Raw genomic sequence first — 16,612 nt, forward strand, 5'->3', positions numbered from 1 at the left:
GTTCTTGTTCTTCCTAAGGACAGAGGTGAGCAAAAGCATGGCAAGTATCATCCCTTATTTTTAACTCTTCTGTTTTTAAATGGATGGCATTGTTGCTGGTATTTACTTCCATTTTACCTTACCTTAAATATGATACCCTCTTACTCTGCCTGTGAAATGCAGGGGTGAAATGTAGTCCTACTTGCACAAAACACTTTGGTGCAAAGAAAACTATAATGGGCCCAAAGTGATGGGGAAGGTTTATTTTATAAAGATGCTCAAGTGAGCCGTGCCATCAGAAGGATACAAAGTCGAAGCCACATCCTGCCGGCTTGGCTAATCCATAAAAGAGCTTTCAGTGTTTTCCCTTGGAGTAACAGCTTTAAATTTTAATAAGCTGTAGTGTACTTTCACCGGATGTAATAAGCTGATACAAAGTTTAAACGGGGTTAAGTAAGTAGATACCTAGGAGAAAGGAACATAAAAGACGTAAAGTATTTCCTCTCTTTTGCAAGTTGATTTCACTGGGTTTATTTTGGAAAAAAAAAATCATTCAAATTATTTTTTTGTTCTCTAGATGATTCAGTGTTGGGGGAGGGAGACAATATTTGAAGTAACCACAGAGCACTTTGAGCAGAGAGGACCCTCAGTAAAAAGAAATCAATTTATCATATTATTAATTCAGGTTACTTTGCCATTTAATTTTAGGACAGTTACCAAGTCACAGGCATGTGTGCCTGAACATGACCCACATAATCCTGTAAAACAGGGATTTGTAAGAAGACTCCTTGAAAGGTCATCCGGCCCACCTGCACCCTGAGGCAGGATCGATTCTGTTCAGTCTTTCTGGACAGACTTTTGTTGGGCCTGTTCCTGGAGAGCCGCAGGGAGCGACCCCCGTGCCGGCTCTGGGCTTCCCTGCTCCTGCAGCGGCTGTCCTGCCTTCCCTCCGGTCATTACCCGGGAGCTCTGCTTTATCTGCTTCCCCTCCGGCCATTACCCGGTGTGGGAGTCCAGGGCTTCCCTCTGGCTGCCCTGGCAGGTCTGGGACTCTGGCAGGGGGTCAGGAACCCCCCTGGACAGAGCCCCGAGAGACACTGTCTGTGATCTCTGCCCATGGAGAGGAGTTTTCAATCTTACAGGATGAATTACAAGCTTTGACTGTTTGATAAGAGTAATAATTAAGTGTGGCATGAGTGCAAAAGTAAAATTTTAGGTTTCTAGATTAGGGGTTCAGAGGGGACAAGATGGAGGAATTGGGTGTGTCTTGTCCTTTTCCTCCTTCTTCATGCCCTCCATGTTTCACTTTCTACAATCTCGGAATCACCAATACCCACAGATTCCGACAACCCGGGAGCTCTGCTTTATCTGCTTCCCCTCCGCAGGTCCAGGTGGCCCCAGCCTCCCCCAGCCCCCTTGCTTCAGCTGCTTCCCTTTTCCCCACAGCTGCCTTCTAGACGCCCTGAGCAGAAACAGCACTCAGAAACACCATCTAGGGTGATGTCCAGAGGGCACACCAAAGCCAAGATCTACTTTTTGTGTGTTTTCTGTTTGCAAAGATGGGGTAAAGAGCTTTTTGGGCATGGGATGTGCAATGCCATGCTTGTGCTGGAGTAAGTGAGGTGGTTTGTAGTCTGCATCATGACCCACTGGTTGTCCTGTCCTGACTGTGTCATGCCTGGGGACCCCTGAAAACAAGCAGGGGCTGTGGGGTGGGAATTTTTCTTGTTACTGGCAGTGCTATAGATAAGAGAGGCAGATGGGGTTTTACTGAATGTGTTTGTTTGCTTATATCTGTGTAGCCTACTGAAATGGCTCAAAAACATTCTCAGCTAAAAGCGTGAGCTGTTCCATTTTGAGCTTAAAAAGTCATTTCTGTACCCAGGAGCTGTACTCATTCTCAGTGGAGTGGGCATAGTAACACACACTGTGCAGTGGATTATACTTATATGATTATAGCCTCTAGGCAACAACCTGGTGCTTAAGAAATGACTCAGTCAGAAGGACCAAGGCAGAGGGAATCAGATTCAGCAACGATAAGATTTGCTTCCAAAATATCTGGACTGAAGTATACAGCATTCTTTCAAGATATGCTTGTCCTAATAGCCAATTAAACAGCATATGTAGGAATATTTTACGTTACTTGGTGGCTCACAGCAGTCTAAAGAAGCAATAACCACACACAAGGACTTGCAATATGACAGGTTAGTTGGGTACAGAAAGGCAGGAATAGCTGAGAGACGTGAGTGAAAGCCCAGCCAGGCTGGTGATAGCTGTGTTAGTGCAGGGAGATCTGCCTATGCAGAATAGGAGCAGGTTCCTGGGAAATACATCCAGGAAAAGGGAAGAGACAGGATGAGAAGGTAAGAAATGCATGTGGGGAAGCAGTGGCAGGAAGAGAAAAGAACAAATGAGAGCTGGCAAGTTGATAAAAGAACAAAAGGGCTTTGTCTAATGACATTAAAGGCAGCTAACTACCAAAATAATTTTCCCATGTAAGCAATTACTGCAGCTACCCCAGGGATAGTATGAGGTTGAAAATGGGAAGACGGGTTCTTTACATTCATAACTGGGTCTGGCAAGTTTTCCATCAATATGGCTCACGGTGCTGTGGGCCATATCAGGCAAGCAGAGAAACTGAAACTTGATTGAGCAGATAGATGGATTCCCTGTTTTTAAAATTATGTTCCATCTGTATGCAGGGTTAAGCCACCAGCTAGTGGAACAGAAAGAACAGAGGCTTTTAAAAGGTGACAGGAGGTTTGGTTCATTCCTCTTTCACTCCGGCTGTTGACAGCAGCTTACAGTCAGTGCAGTCACAGTCACATAGGCATGAGTCAGGTAAAAATCAGACAAAGACTGAGATTCCCTTTCAGCCTGATTTTAAGAAATGCTGAGCGCAGGCAACCCCTGTCTGTGTCTGATAGTGCTTTTGGCAACAGGTGTTCTGTTGAGGCTGAGAGAAATTCATAACAAGATGAATGATCATTATCTGATTTTAGATCCTAGACTTTATTTCGTGACTGACCAAGTCATGACACCAATGAGGTCTCAGTCTCACAATCCCCTATTGCCACTGCTCAGCTGACCCTAGCCCTGGGTATAAATTTCAGTGTCTTGAGTCTCTCCATTTACTGGCACAAACCTATCTCACTGCTTGTCCTGTAAGTGTTTTGACATCAGCCACTCCAAAATTAGAAACTGATCATATGGAAAGCTTAATAACATTAAAGAAATGCCAACCCATTTTCTCTGCTGCCTTGTGCTATGCTTTGTTCATCTGAGGAATTTCTTGCATTTCACAACCAACAGGAGGATGTGGGTTCAGGATTGCTCCCCAGCAGGGATATGATGCAGCTCAAGCCCCAGACTAGGACCCCATGGCATTCAGGTTACTCTCTATAACACCTCCCTGACCTATCTCCTGTATGACCTTTGGTCTTCTCCTTTCCAGGTGCTCACTGGCTTTCTTTCACCTTTGGTCTTGCTGAGGCTTGGTCTTAATTCTTTAGAGTTACAAGCACATTTGTAACATCCAGGATAGGACGTCCCATGTCTCAGGTGAGGCAAGTCAAGCCCTAGAAACTTGGCTGAGCCTGTCTCTTTTACTTCTCAAGAAATGGTGTTCATTTATTCATGCAAGCCTCCTTTTTAAATTCGTTTTGAGTTTTATTCTCTCCAAAAGGCATTTTTTTTACTCTTGGGCAATACCTTCTGGATGCTGTTCCCTTGGGTAGAGGTCCAGCCGCCACCCCTCGGGAGATGGGGCGACCACTCCCCAGCTGCAGCAGAAAGTTTCCCTTGCAGCACTGAGAACAGGCAGAAACAAAGAGCCGAGAGGAGGTGGGGAGGGGGGAAGCGAAGAATGAGCTAGGTTAGGGGAAACACAGCCTGGAAGAAAAGGAAAGGACCAGCTGATCTGAAAGTCCCGATAAAAGCCCAAGACAAAGGCCAAAAGAGCCTGGGAGATTATCAGGGGAAGCGGGAGGAGAAGCAGAGATGCAGCAGAACCAAGGGGAATGATGTAAAATGCTGCAGGGAGGAGGGGAGTTTCCTACCTAAAGCAGAGAGTGGTTTAATTTACTCAACCACTTCCATTTACAGGAATCGAGGGCCTTTCTTTCTTCTGGCTGGGAGCATCCGACAAGTGAAGGGGCTGCTCCAGCAGGAATGAGTATCCATGTCCATCCTGTAGCCCTGACAGCTCAGCCCCGATTGCTCATCTGTTTCCAAGTAGAGCTGAGACATGTTGCTGGTGGGCAGAGAAGTCAGGGACACTACATCCAGCACCCTGCAGCAGAGGAAGGATTAGTACTGCTCTTGTTAGCCTTGTTATTTTCTCCTAATAAAAAGGTGGTCGTGACTCACTCCATTAAGAAACAAAAGCAGAGCTGTAATCTACTGAAAGGCAGTTGTTTGGATGCTCAGCATTAGGTGTGTAAAAGGAGGAAGGTCAGCTGCAGGTCAGGTCTGGTGATATACACCCTGCCACCAGCACGGGCCGAACTTCAGGTACTCCCAGAGAACCGATTTTCTGGGCTGGGGTAGTTTGCCCCGGCTTCAGAAGCATCACTTCAGGCAGGAGTGTGGAGGGAGAAAAAGCTCTTTTTCTCACCCCTCCACATTTCAGTTGGGTTTCCTGAGAGGAAATGATATTGTGACTGTGCTGGCCCCCTCCTTCCTCTCAGGAGGGAGGAGCACACCAGCATCTGCTCACAGCACTTCTTCCCTCCCTGTGCCCCACTGGGACCAGTTTGCCAGCTGAGCTGTTACTGGGGTCTGAGTCCCAAGGGAAGCAGGCTGCTTGTCAGAGAGGAAACAGTGGCCCCTGAAGCTGGGGGCTGAGAGGCAGGAAAGGCAGGTTGTGTTCAGGTGGTGTGGAGGTTTCCTGTGTGAGGGGGACTAGGTCACAGCACCCCTGCCTATGCCAGATTTCCCATCTAGTCCATGTGAAGGCTTTTGGCACAGCTGTAGTGATCCAGTTCTGACAGGAACCATGCTGGCACGTGGGTCTCACCCAGCCATGTGGCTCTGACAATGCCCAGCTGCCTCCCAGGGGGGGTGCAGGGGAAGGGAAGGAGCCAGGCTGCCGTGATGGCAGTGGCCAGGTGAAGACAACACCCACGCTGAGATGCGCTGTGAACATCTGCCCCTACCCACAAGCTACTTCTATTTTTGTTCCATCTCATACCCTGGCTGACTCAGAGGAGGGGAGTGAGGGGGGTCAGGTAGAGAGGAGCCAGATGGGAGGACTGTAGGGGAATTGAAAGAGGAAGAGGAGGAGGAGTTGCTTCAAAACCAGTAGTTGCCATTCTTTCAATCAGCTTGACCGTTCTCTTTCCACAGTCTCTTTCATGCGTCTCTGTTTCAGCTGCAGGCAATTTGAGGCAGGGATGGCACTTCCTGCCTGCTGTTGAGGTGAGCATTCTTTCAGGGCACCATCAGAATAAATGACACCCTGCTCTTAGATAGCTCCACTGTCATCTACCTGGGCTCCAATGAGCTTGACTGGAGTTCACCCCTTTGCTTAACTTCTTCTAGGAATTTCCACTCATCGTTTTGGTGCCTTTACAAAACTATCTACAATGAAAGGGCAAGTGTCAAATTTCCTAATTCCTTTGTGTCTTAGTGTCGTGACTTCTGGACACAGGCACAGTCAGCAGTGTGTGGTGTAAGTCTTGCAAGTCCTTGAGACACAATCTTGCAGCCACAGGGAAAGGGACCCTCCAGTCAAACAGCCATACCAGCAAATTTTGTATTGCAAGTGGCCCTCTCATCCCCGTCCCCATTGCTTCAGAGCATTCTCAGATTTTGCAGAAATGGCTCGTCTTGCTTTGTCTCAGTCCACTACTTGTTGTTCCTTAGGTTGTAAACCTTGGGCTAAGTAACAGCATCCTCGGCGTTGTTCCCCAGGCAGTTCTTGTTGATCACTCAGTTGTTGAAGCTGCCTTAATGCAAACCGTGGCCTAAGCAGGGGACACAACTCTGTCTGAGGGTATCTAGGGCATCGCCCATCCCGTGAGCAGCAGAGCTCTCACAGGCAGGTCTGCCTGGGCTCAGGCTTTTCTGGGGGTGAGGATACACAGTGAGGGGGGAATAAAGGGAACTGAAATTCCATTTGCAACCTGGTGCGAGAAGCCTGCCCCAGCGCTGCCCTTCCTTCTTTCCTTCCTCCCTTCCTCCCTGTCTCTCTCTCTCCCTTCCTTCTCCTCCGTTCCCCGGCACGCTTCCCTAGTCTCCTGACGCTCTGGGGAGGGGGCGGGGATGATGTCGGGATGAGCCCCAGCCGATGAGTGGAGAATTTTTGCAGCGTTTTTCAGCTTCCTCTGCCTCCGATGCTGACCTACCGCCGCTAGGGAGGGAGGGGATCCCCGCCAGGGGCGGTGCGCGGGGCGGGGGATGTCCATGTTTGGGAGGCGGGCGCGTCACTCCCCTAATATGGGCAGCGTCGTCACGGCCCTGCCTCCCATTCATATAAATGCCCGGCGGCGCCGGCCGGGATTCCCTGCCCGGGCTCGGTGCGGCCCCGCGGTGCCTCCGTCCCTCCCTCCCGTCCCACCGCCGCCGGCTCCGCGCCAGCGCCGGGCACCCTCCGCCGCTTTCTCCGCTCCTGCCCCGGCTGCGGCGGGGCGCGACCCTCGGCCGGCATGAAAGTCACGTCCCTCGACTGCCGCCAGCTGCGGAAGCTGCTGCGGAAGGAGCCCTCCCGCTGCCTGGTGCTGGACTGCCGGCCCTACCTGTCCTACTCGGCCTCCTGCCTCCGCGGCTCGCTCAACGTCAACCTCAACTCGGTGGTGATGCGGCGGGCCCGCGGCGGGGCCGTGCCGCTGCACTTCGTGGTGCCCGACGCGGCGGCCCGAGCCCGGCTGCTGCCGGGCGCTGAGGGGGCGGCGGGGGCCGCCCGCCTGGCGGCCGTGGTGGTGCTGGACCAGGACACGGGCCACTGGCAGAAGCTGAAGAAGGACAGCACGGCCCAGATCGTCCTCAACGCCCTGCTCTCCAGCCTGCCCGAGGCCGGGGCCAGGGTGTGCTTCCTGAAAGGTGAGGGGGGACCCGGGGCACGGGGCTGGGGGATAGCGGCGCGGTCGGCCCTCAGAGCTCCCCTGGCTAGCGGCGGCCGCCCCGAGGTGCTCCCGTTCCCTCTCCTTCGCCCTGCGGTGAACCTGATTATTGGTGGAGGGCAGGGAGGTAACACCGGGATTTTGTTTCTTTTCCACCTACTGGAAATAAATCCCGGATAGACTCTGCGGGCTGAGCCGAAATGCCTTTCCGCTCACCCCCGCCACGCGTTTAAGAGGCCGGGGGGAAAGCAGAGAATATCAGTAAAGAACAGCAAAAGTTGCAGATTATCAAAGGGGGAGAGACACCGGTGCTGCGTGGGAAACAAAATCAGCCCTGCGGATATGAGGAGAGACGAGGCCACCGCTACTCGCTCTCCGCCCGGTGACACACGGACCCCGTGCTGGGCACCCGAAACTCTGGGGCCGATGCCCGCCCCTCCACCGAGGGCAGAGAGGTTTCTCTCCGTCGGGCACATTGGGATGCTGGCAGGGGAAACCTAGAGGCGAAACTCCGGGGCTCGTCGGGAGACAGAAATGCCTCACGTGTATTACAGCCCTTCGATTGCGGTTCTTTGTTTTCCTTACGCGTAACCCGGGCTAATAAAACGATAAATAGCATAGCGAGAGTAGCAGCCCTCTCTTTCCCTGTCCTTCCGCCCCTGCCTCCCCCCACTTCTGGCAGTTCCTTTGTCCTTCTGCCCTCTCGGTTTTCTCAGCTCAGCTCCCACCCGCTCCGGGGCCGTGTCCGTGCCCGGGCGGGGCCGCTCCCGCCCCAAGCCCCGCACAAGCGGCGGCCGCGGGGCTCCCGCAGCGGCACCACGCCGAGAAGGAGTTTCCAAATACCCCCTTGCCATAGCATGAGGCCATAAAAGGGAGGGGAAAGCCAGGCGATGTTTCTTGAATAAAGCCTGCCCCTGTGTTCTAAAGGGCCAGGGTTAATTCACTTTTAATAAGCCTTTTATCACTATTTTTTGACCTGAGGTACCCAGTTTTAGCCTTCTGTAATGTCCTCTTGGGCAGAGGCATCTTCAGCCCAGGTATTGCCTGGTACCGAGATAGGAAGATGCTCCCCGGCTGTTTGCCACCACCCTGGTTCTGTCCAGCCACCATCAGCCTTTGCTGGATCTGACAGCCACCCAAAAGCACAAATTCTGCTGCTGGAGGGCAGAGATACTGGCAGGCACTGTGTCATTCAAATCCTTAGGGACTACACTAAACTACAGATGAAGAAATATCTTCAGGGTCATGGTGGGAAGTCTGTGGTAAACTAAGGGCCAAATTAAGCTCTGCTGACTCTCAAACTTCTTTTTTGGCCACACGATCATCCTTTTTACTTCATGTACCAGCCCCAGACTTTGAAGTGGTGACTGTGGCTGTGGGCAGTTTATCCGGAGTGAGGGGTTAGTGTAGGCTCTGCTCTGTACATCTTGTGAGTTGTGAAGTGTCTTATCTTGAAAGCCTGTTGATTTGAGGCTAAAGACATTTCCTCTCAGTGTATGAGAAAGTTTCCCGCTTTTCCTGCTGCAGTTTCCTTTTGCTTTTCTGGAAGTGCTTCGGGCTGCAGGTTCAGACCCATGACTCAGTGGGCAGCACTGGTGATTCACTGGGGCCACAGACCCCCAGGGAGCTGTTGTGGCCTGGGGGAAGATCCTTGGCACAGTGGGGATATAAATCACCCTGGAACACTTTGTTCTGGTCAGGAGAAAGGGTCCTTTGGAGGCCTCTGCAACCAGCTTTGCAAATAATTGGCTGTAAAACCACCAGGAAAAATCCTCCTTGACGTTTCCCCTTCTATTCCTGCTCTCCCTAGGCATGGAGAACTTTGAAGAGGTGTTGGCTACTTAAGTGCTAAGGGGGTCTCGTGGCAATAAGATATGAGGAGGTCATCAAGACCACCAGGTCATCAAGATGCTGAGGATCTGGTCCCAGAGAGAGCAACTGGAACTGAGTCATTGCATGCCTGTTCCCTCCGTTGCTTTCTGGCTTGCAGGGTCACATCTTTCATCTGTGTAGGTGCAGTTTCACTCTGGGTGAGCTCAGCCCCAGCATGGTGAGAGCGGTTGTGTGTCAGGGGAAAAAAAAAGATAAAATAACAGATCCTCCCTTAGTGCTGATAACAATTCTATTACTTATCGATTAAAAGGGAAGTGCAGCTCAGCTCTCCATGATGAGCAACCCAGTATTTGCAGAAATGACCTCAGGGAAGGTAGGTTGAGTGGGGAGGGGGAAGAGAGGAGATTGCTGGAGGATGGGATGAGCAGATGACTCACTGTAAGAATGGCCTGCAAATATCCTGATCCCCAAGGCTTGTAGTTAACCATTCACCAGCTGCGTGTGTGAGCTGCCCCAAGAGACACGAGACATACATGTCTGCTCAAACACACATGCACATTTGGCTTGGGCAGATTTCTGTGTTCATTCAAATGTAAAAACAGCAACACAGGGCATAAACGGGGATCATGGCTATTTATATAAACTGGACATACTTTTCCTATTCGATGGCAAGGACTGGGGGGTTAGGGGAAGTTAAGGTCAGCTATGCAAAACAAGAGGATTTAAAAGTTCACCACATGAAGGGCAGTTGGAGATCAGGGAATTCTGTAGAGCTTCTTGTATTTGTTGTTTTTTCACACTGTGAGTTGCTAGGGATATAATTCTTTCAACCCAGTTGTTGCAGATATCATTTTATCAAACACCTCCCACCACCACCATGGACTCCACGGTCACTTGACTGCTTGGACCACTGCCTCATGCTGTGAGCTCTGGGATGAGCTGGCAGAATGTGGCTGGGGGTAGGAGGAAAGGTGCAGGTGTTGAGTGTCTGTTTGCGTTAAAGTCACTCTCCTGCCCTCTGTCATGGAAAACAGACTTTCATCACATTCAGTGGGCTTTGGATCGTGCTGGCTACTTGCAACACGAGGACCCCATGGAAGGAATGAGTGGGCGACAGCAGCACGTCATGAATTTGAGCACACAAGTGCTCAAACATTGCAAACAGATGAGACAGCGGCATTGCAGGGCTGAACTGTCAGGGGGGCTGTACAGGCAGCCCTGGCAGGGAGGCTGGCGGGGGTCCTGCAGCTGCTCTGATCCTCAGCACTTCCCTTGCTTCAAAATCCTCCCTCGCACCCGGGCACCCACCCCAACACAGCTTATCAGGGTGAATGAATCGCAAACGGGAGGCTTTGCCTTCCAAGCCTTGTTTACTTGGGGCCACACTGAAGGATAATTGAATGTAGCTGCTCAGGAGCCATTCATTTCTGCCCTGAGAAAGCGCAGGTGGCAGACATGTGGCACACCGCTGAGGTGTCCAGGCTCCTTCTGCTGCCTGACTTATTCAGGTACTTCTTGGTACCTGAATGCAGAAGATTCCCAGCCTGGAAACAGGCAACAATTGAGCTGATGACAAACTTTGAATAACAATGTAGTAATAGGATTAATTCCTTTTCATTAGCAGCACACTGAATGAAATGAACGCAGTACTTAACCGTGCAGAATAGCTCATGTGGGGCTATTCAGTTGTCAAATGCTGTCGCAGGATTTCATTAAGTTTTATAGCTGTTATTTAATAGATTGGTTTCAGTGGGACCATCTTCATTACTTTACTGTCTTCGTGCATTGTGGTGATTAATGAGACACATGCAAGCATCCCCCTCTTGTGTTTGTGTCCATTTAAAAATGCAAATAAAATATTTTGTGTGTTGTCGTAGAGAATACATTAATGACAGGTTTAGAAAAGGTGATCCTGAGTACAGAAATCTCTGCCTCAAATGCTGGAATTAGTAGTCATGTACAAAACCTGGGGGGAGGGAGTTTAGTCTCCACTGTACAGGAGTTAATGGTTGCTAGATTCAACAGAATTACATTTGCTAACAGCTTTAATCTGAATTCACTGGGTTTTGGCAAGTTAATAATTGTCAATGGTATCAGAGGTTTTTCTTTGGGTGCCCAAAGTCTTTCAAGCAAACCCATTTCCCAGAGGAGCACTATCCTTCATTGACACTCCCCTGGAGCTCATTGCTGCGCACTGCTATCCCACTGAATTGCAAGCACTGGAGCTTTGTTTGTCCTTCACTTGAATTAAACCAGTCCTTGGGAGGGCAAATATTCATATTTTCTTCTTTTTGTTGTTTCCCTAGGGGGATATGAAACCTTTAACTCTCAATATCCTGAGTGCTGCGTGAATGGAAAGCTCATTTCCCCAGAGAGGACAGAAGCAGAGAGAAACCTTGCCAGCCACTGTGAGAAGCAGAGTGCCAACCACAAACCTGCTTACGACCAGGTGAGTGTCACGGCCGTGGTGGGTGACCCTCCCCTTGGGAATTCTCCCTACTGCCACCAGGCTCTGTTCCAGGCTGGCAGGGTGTCAGTGGGCCTGGTGCTGCCGTGGGCTGTGAATAAGTTGTCACAGTCCAGCCTGTGTGCTGAGGAAGTTGCCCTTGTGTGTGGCTGGTCAGCATCATCTCCACCTGGCTTGAAAATTAGGCAGAAGGAGGCAAAACACTGTATCTAGCCCCCAAAACTGTATTTATGAATTCTCTTATCACACACCCAGGCAGCATGAGCTGTCAGCAGCTCACTCCTCCAGAGGAGACTGAGAATGGGCAGGGGAGAGGCTGCCAGAGTGTCACTTTGCCAGCAGACAATGGAGCACATTTTGCCAATGACTCCTCTGAGATCTCAGGAGGAATTTGAGGCTGGCAAGGGGCCAGCACCTCTGAGACGTGAGACCCACCATGGGACTGGGGAAGTGGGGTTTCCACAGAGGAAATCACCGTGTGCCCACCCAGCCCGGGGATTATGTGTGCTCCAGGATGTCACCCTGCGGTCAGGACGCTTCCGCCAGGGCGTGCATTTGTGCATTTCCTGCTGCTCAGGGGAGTCCCTGTGATGCCTCTGTGCTCCCCAGGGAGTACCTCCTACACCAGGGGTCCTCCTGCCACCTTGGCTGGCTGCCAGCTGTCCCTGATGCATGGGAACCCACCGTGTGGGCAGTTCAGGGGCAGTGGAAAGGCAGTTTCTTGCAGCTGGGGGGTGGCAGCAGCTCCTGTGCATCATGGAAAGTTACCTGCCAGCTCAGAAAGCCGTGTCAGATGGTGGCTTTCCTTTCACCATCTCGTCATCCAGCCTTTGATTGTGCTGAGGAAGGAAGGAAGAACTGAGCTGACGTCTCAGAGCGGGTGATGCAGGGGGTGCTGTGCTCCAGAGAGGTGTGGGGTGAAGGGGGATGGGGAGCCTATGTCCAGTTTTTTTGCTTTGTTTCACTTTTGGAGATGTGACCGGAGGGGCAAAGTCCTGGCTGAGCCAAAGCAGCCTCTTCCTATGTCCTAATCTTCATCCCTGCTGGATGTGGCTCCCTGCCTTGCCCCATTTTGATAAAGCCTCAGTGGGAATGGGCACCACCTATGAAAGCACTTCGGGTGTGCTGCAAGGGGCAGCACTTTAAAGAAAGCCACAAACATCCTGCACATGAGTAGGTTGGCTCTGACTTTGTACCTTGCAAATGTGGACAAGAAAATGAAAACATTTCTCCTGCATGGGCTTTTTCCACTGATTCATTGGCCAGCAGCACTGGGGTCCAAAAAAGTGAAAGAGGGAGGGAGCAGGCACCCACATGGGCTCCCTTGGGAGGTCTTGGGTCTCAGGACTTTTGAAAAAAGAATTACATGTTTCCATTCCTTCACTTCCAGGGTGGTCCAGTTGAAATCCTGCCTTTTCTGTACCTTGGTAGTGCCTATCATGCTTCCAAGTGCGAGTTTCTCGCTAACCTGCACATCACAGCCCTGCTAAATGTCTCCAGGAAAAGCTCAGAGTCCTTCAAAGACCAGTATTGCTACAAGTGGATCCCAGTGGAGGACAGCCACACAGCAGACATCAGCTCTCACTTCCAGGAGGCCATAGACTTCATTGGTAGGTGCAAATGAACAAATTTTCAGATCTTTATGTATTTAAAACTCATTTAAATTGTAAAGTCAATTAAAAATACATTTAATTAATTTCAAAATAAAATACACATTGAAGTCTACTGAATTTTGTGAAGGAAAAACCCCCAGTTCCTCGGACTTGCATGCTAGAGTCAGTGACAACCAGGTGAAGCAGAGTCAGCTTACTGCCTTCCTGTGCTGAGATATCCAAAGGTGGAGCCTTAGAAATCCATTGTCCTCCCTTATCAGAGAGCTCTTTACATTCCTCCTTTTGATCATACTTGTATCTCACCCTTTAATCAAATACCCTAATGCAACAAAATGAGGTGGCCTTTAGAAAAGTTTGTGCTGTTCCATTTCAAATCCTCCCGTGTTTGGCTGAGTGGGTGAGTGAACACGAGCTGCACCAGGGAGCACTGGAGAGGATTCTCCCCAGGAGCACAACATGGTTTTGTGGGGTGGAGAAGCCTTAGCCTGGGTGGAGATCATGTTGAAATTGGTACTGTTGCTCTCCAGGAATATTCAAGACAGAAAGAGAATGAAACACAGTTAGAGACTCACTGGACGCATTGCTCAGCTGAGTTTGAGTCCTTCAACAGTGCAGGCAGAATTACAAAAACCTGACCTGAGGGTGCTCTCTAAATCCTTCCCCTTCCCGGACATCTCACACCTTTCAGGGAAATAATAATTTATGGCACCTTTCTGTCCTATCCTCAACCCCTTCTGTTGGATTTCAAATCACTTAGAAATTTCCCAGATTTCAAGGACAACTTTAATTTTCACTTTCTTTTAAAATTGGGCATGTAGTGTAGATGCTGGGGATGACTCAAATCCATGTCTTCCTTATTTCGTGCAGTAGCTAAATATAACTGGTCGTGGTGGCAGTCCCCTGGCAGACAATTGAAGGCAGGCAAATGATAACTTCCTCAGCTCTGTGTGTTTCCCTGGGCACTACACTCACAGTTATCCATACATTGAAAACTGAACATCTTGCTCAAGGCAATAGAGCAGAGACAAGTCTATTTTTTGAACAGTGTTTTTGTGTGGAAAGGGCTTATTTTAAGCGCATTCTCTTTAATAACAATCATTGTGTTGTGTGAGTAACCACAGTGGCTCCTGTTGTGTAAAATGGGTGCTTTGCATAAGCCTTTTATATCCTGACTTAAGTCCAAGCATCCTTTAACCAGGCTATAATTAGCAGCTGCCTACCAGTGCCTGTGTGCTTTGTGGTGAGGCCCCAGGGACTGAGCTCAGCCTCTCCACCCAAGCCTACCTCCTGGTACTGCTGTTTGCTGCCAACTGGCCAAGCAGGGAATTAGGATTTTGAAGAAAAATCCTGGTTTTCCAGCAAAGATAATGGCAGCCCCAGCAGTTTTTGAGTGACCAGGTAGTGGGAGGGCTGGCCAGGCTTAGCTTTACCAATATTTTGAGCTGCAGGCAGAGAAATGCAGCTACACCATTGCCTGCATCACAGTGTTCTTGGATGTCAGCTTTTCCAAAAGAGAAGTAGGCACAAGGAAGGAGACAGGGATGGCCCAGAAAGTGCAAAAAGACCCAAATCAAGATCCACAGATTCTGTAACCATGCTCAGGTCTGTCACAAGCTGGGTATTGTCCTCTTTGTCTTTCAATCTCCATGTCAGCCTAGTACCCAGCAGAAGAGCAGTCCTCTCTTTGCTGGTAGCCTGGCTGTGTCCCCCAGCGCTGGCTGTGTCCCAGTGTCCTCTCCATGCCCGACAGCAGCTGATGTCTGCAATGGCTTTTCCCCCCAGATTACGTCAGGCGAGCGGGCGGCAAGATCCTGGTGCACTGCGAGGCGGGGATCTCGCGCTCCCCCACCATCTGCATGGCCTATCTCATGAAGACAAAGAAGCTGCGCCTGGACGAAGCCTTCGATTACATCAAGCAGCGCCGGAGCCTGATCTCACCAAACTTCGGTTTCATGGGCCAGCTGCTGCAATATGAGTCAGAGATCTTGTCTTCCACCCCCAGCCCCCCTGTCACCTCGTGCAAGAGAGAAGCTGCATCTTTCTTTGCAGAGGAACTGACTTTAGGCAAAAACTTTGAGGGCTCATGCTTTGCCTTTCCTACCTCAGTGTTGAGTTCTGTGCCCATCCACTCTCCTGTCCACCAGCTGAAGCTCAGCCCAATGACAGCGTCTTCGTCCTGCTGAGCGCCCTGGGGAGCCTGGAGCTGGTGTGGTCCCGATCCAAACTGTGATCCCCAACAAGAACATTTCATGAATGTGCAATAGAGAAACTTCATCCACTTACTCTGAGATGGAGTGGTTGTCATGGGTCATACTTCCCATGTGCTGTGACTGTAAGATGCAAGAGGTCTAAGCGTGGCAAGTTTTCTGAACTTTTATTGTTCTTTTTTTAAAAAAATACAAAGTGCTTTTTTAGGGTTTTAACCACACAACGTGCACCCACTACTGTATTTCCAGATTCCTGGGGAACAGTGAGAAATCCATTTCTCAGTTCCCATTTCCTTCCAATCTTATTTTTGAAAAGACCCTTACTTAAAGTTTCTAGCAATAAACAGCAGCAACAGGGAAGCAAGCAAAATGAAAAGCACTACCTTTGCAACCACAGAGGTGGCAGGAGTGAATATTTGTTCAAATCTTTCTCTGGCTTTCCTCCTCCCCTCTCCCGTGTCATGTTTCAGGTAGCAAAGGGCTGGAGTGGAGAGAGGGAGCACCTTTTCCAGGACACTGCTGCACAACCAGGTGAACATCCCTCTTGTGCTCCAGCCTCTGAAGTGTCAGGTATTGTCCACGGTGTAACTGGATACCAACCCCGACCAGTGGGTCCTTTCAGGTGTGGCATTTCCTGTACTTCTGTATTTGCCTTTGTACTGGATGTGCTTTTAAGTAAAGCAGGGAGTTAAGGTCTATCAGCTACCCTGCTGAGCTATTACCCTACCATCTGTTATTTAGGAACAGCCCTAAAATACTTGAATGTCTCAACAATCTTCATCACATCCACATCCCATCAGATAACACTGTACAACACTGTAACTGCTGGACTTCACACCAAAAAGACCTGACAAGCTTTCAGCGCCAAAACTTTTTCTCCATCCCTTCCCAAGTGTTCCCATTGTGTACTGTGTATGGTCAAGTGGTCGTTTTCAGTGTTATGTGAATTGCTTAGAGTGTGTGGTCACCTCTAGTCAGCCTTTGTCCAGAAAAAATTATTTCTGTCTTGCTCACGTTGGCTTCTGTGTCCACAGGGAGTTCAGAATGAGTGTCTCTGTCTGTTGACCTTTTTAGTATTTTTTAATATGTAATATCTATGGGAAATGGCAATAATTTCCAGGAGATCTCGTGAATGTGAAAAAAAAACTGCAATGGTTTTTATGGTGTGTAAAAAATAATAAAGGAAAAAAATGCCCGGAAAAGAAAGCTGTTTGTTTTACTTGGAGTGATCTGCAAGAGTGCTTTGGGAGAGCTTGGTGGCAGGAGAGGTCACTTGAGAAAAACACCATGGTGTAAAAGTGGTGTAAGAAGGTAGGAGAGATGGGAAAGTCTCACTGTGCTGTGTGCTGAAAAGCCACCAAGGTGCATCACTACAGAGGGGAGAAGGTGAGGGGGAGGATTGTTTTAAACAGAATGACATGAGTCACGATGGCGTCACTTCCCAGCAGCCAG

At 49.8% G+C, this 16,612-nt stretch overlaps 1 protein-coding gene across 1 annotated transcript; it reads left to right on the forward strand.

Moving 5' to 3' along the window:
- The first annotated feature begins 6,455 nt into the window (after nt 1–6,455).
- Nucleotides 6,456–16,366, forward strand: DUSP5 (dual specificity phosphatase 5). The gene is made up of 4 exons (XM_002197720.7): nt 6,456–7,020; nt 11,180–11,322; nt 12,731–12,950; nt 14,736–16,366. Exons 1-4 carry the CDS (start codon nt 6,627–6,629, stop codon nt 15,134–15,136), a joined length of 1,158 nt encoding a protein of 385 aa, XP_002197756.5. The 5' UTR covers nt 6,456–6,626; the 3' UTR covers nt 15,137–16,366.
- Nucleotides 16,367–16,612: the final 246 nt, after the last annotated feature.

Source organism: Taeniopygia guttata, chromosome 6 (genome assembly GCF_048771995.1).
Source record: "Taeniopygia guttata chromosome 6, bTaeGut7.mat, whole genome shotgun sequence".
NCBI lineage: Eukaryota > Metazoa > Chordata > Aves > Passeriformes > Estrildidae > Taeniopygia > Taeniopygia guttata.

Coding starts and splice junctions, on each gene's coding strand:
- DUSP5 (XM_002197720.7), top strand. CDS start 6,627: ATGAAAGTCACGTCCCTCGACTGCCGCCAGCTGCGGAAGCTGCTGCGG. Junction 7,021..11,179: donor CAGGGTGTGCTTCCTGAAAG/GTGAGGGGGGAC, acceptor TTGTTTCCCTAG/GGGGATATGAAACCTTTAAC. Junction 12,951..14,735: donor GGAGGCCATAGACTTCATTG/GTAGGTGCAAAT, acceptor TTTTCCCCCCAG/ATTACGTCAGGCGAGCGGGC.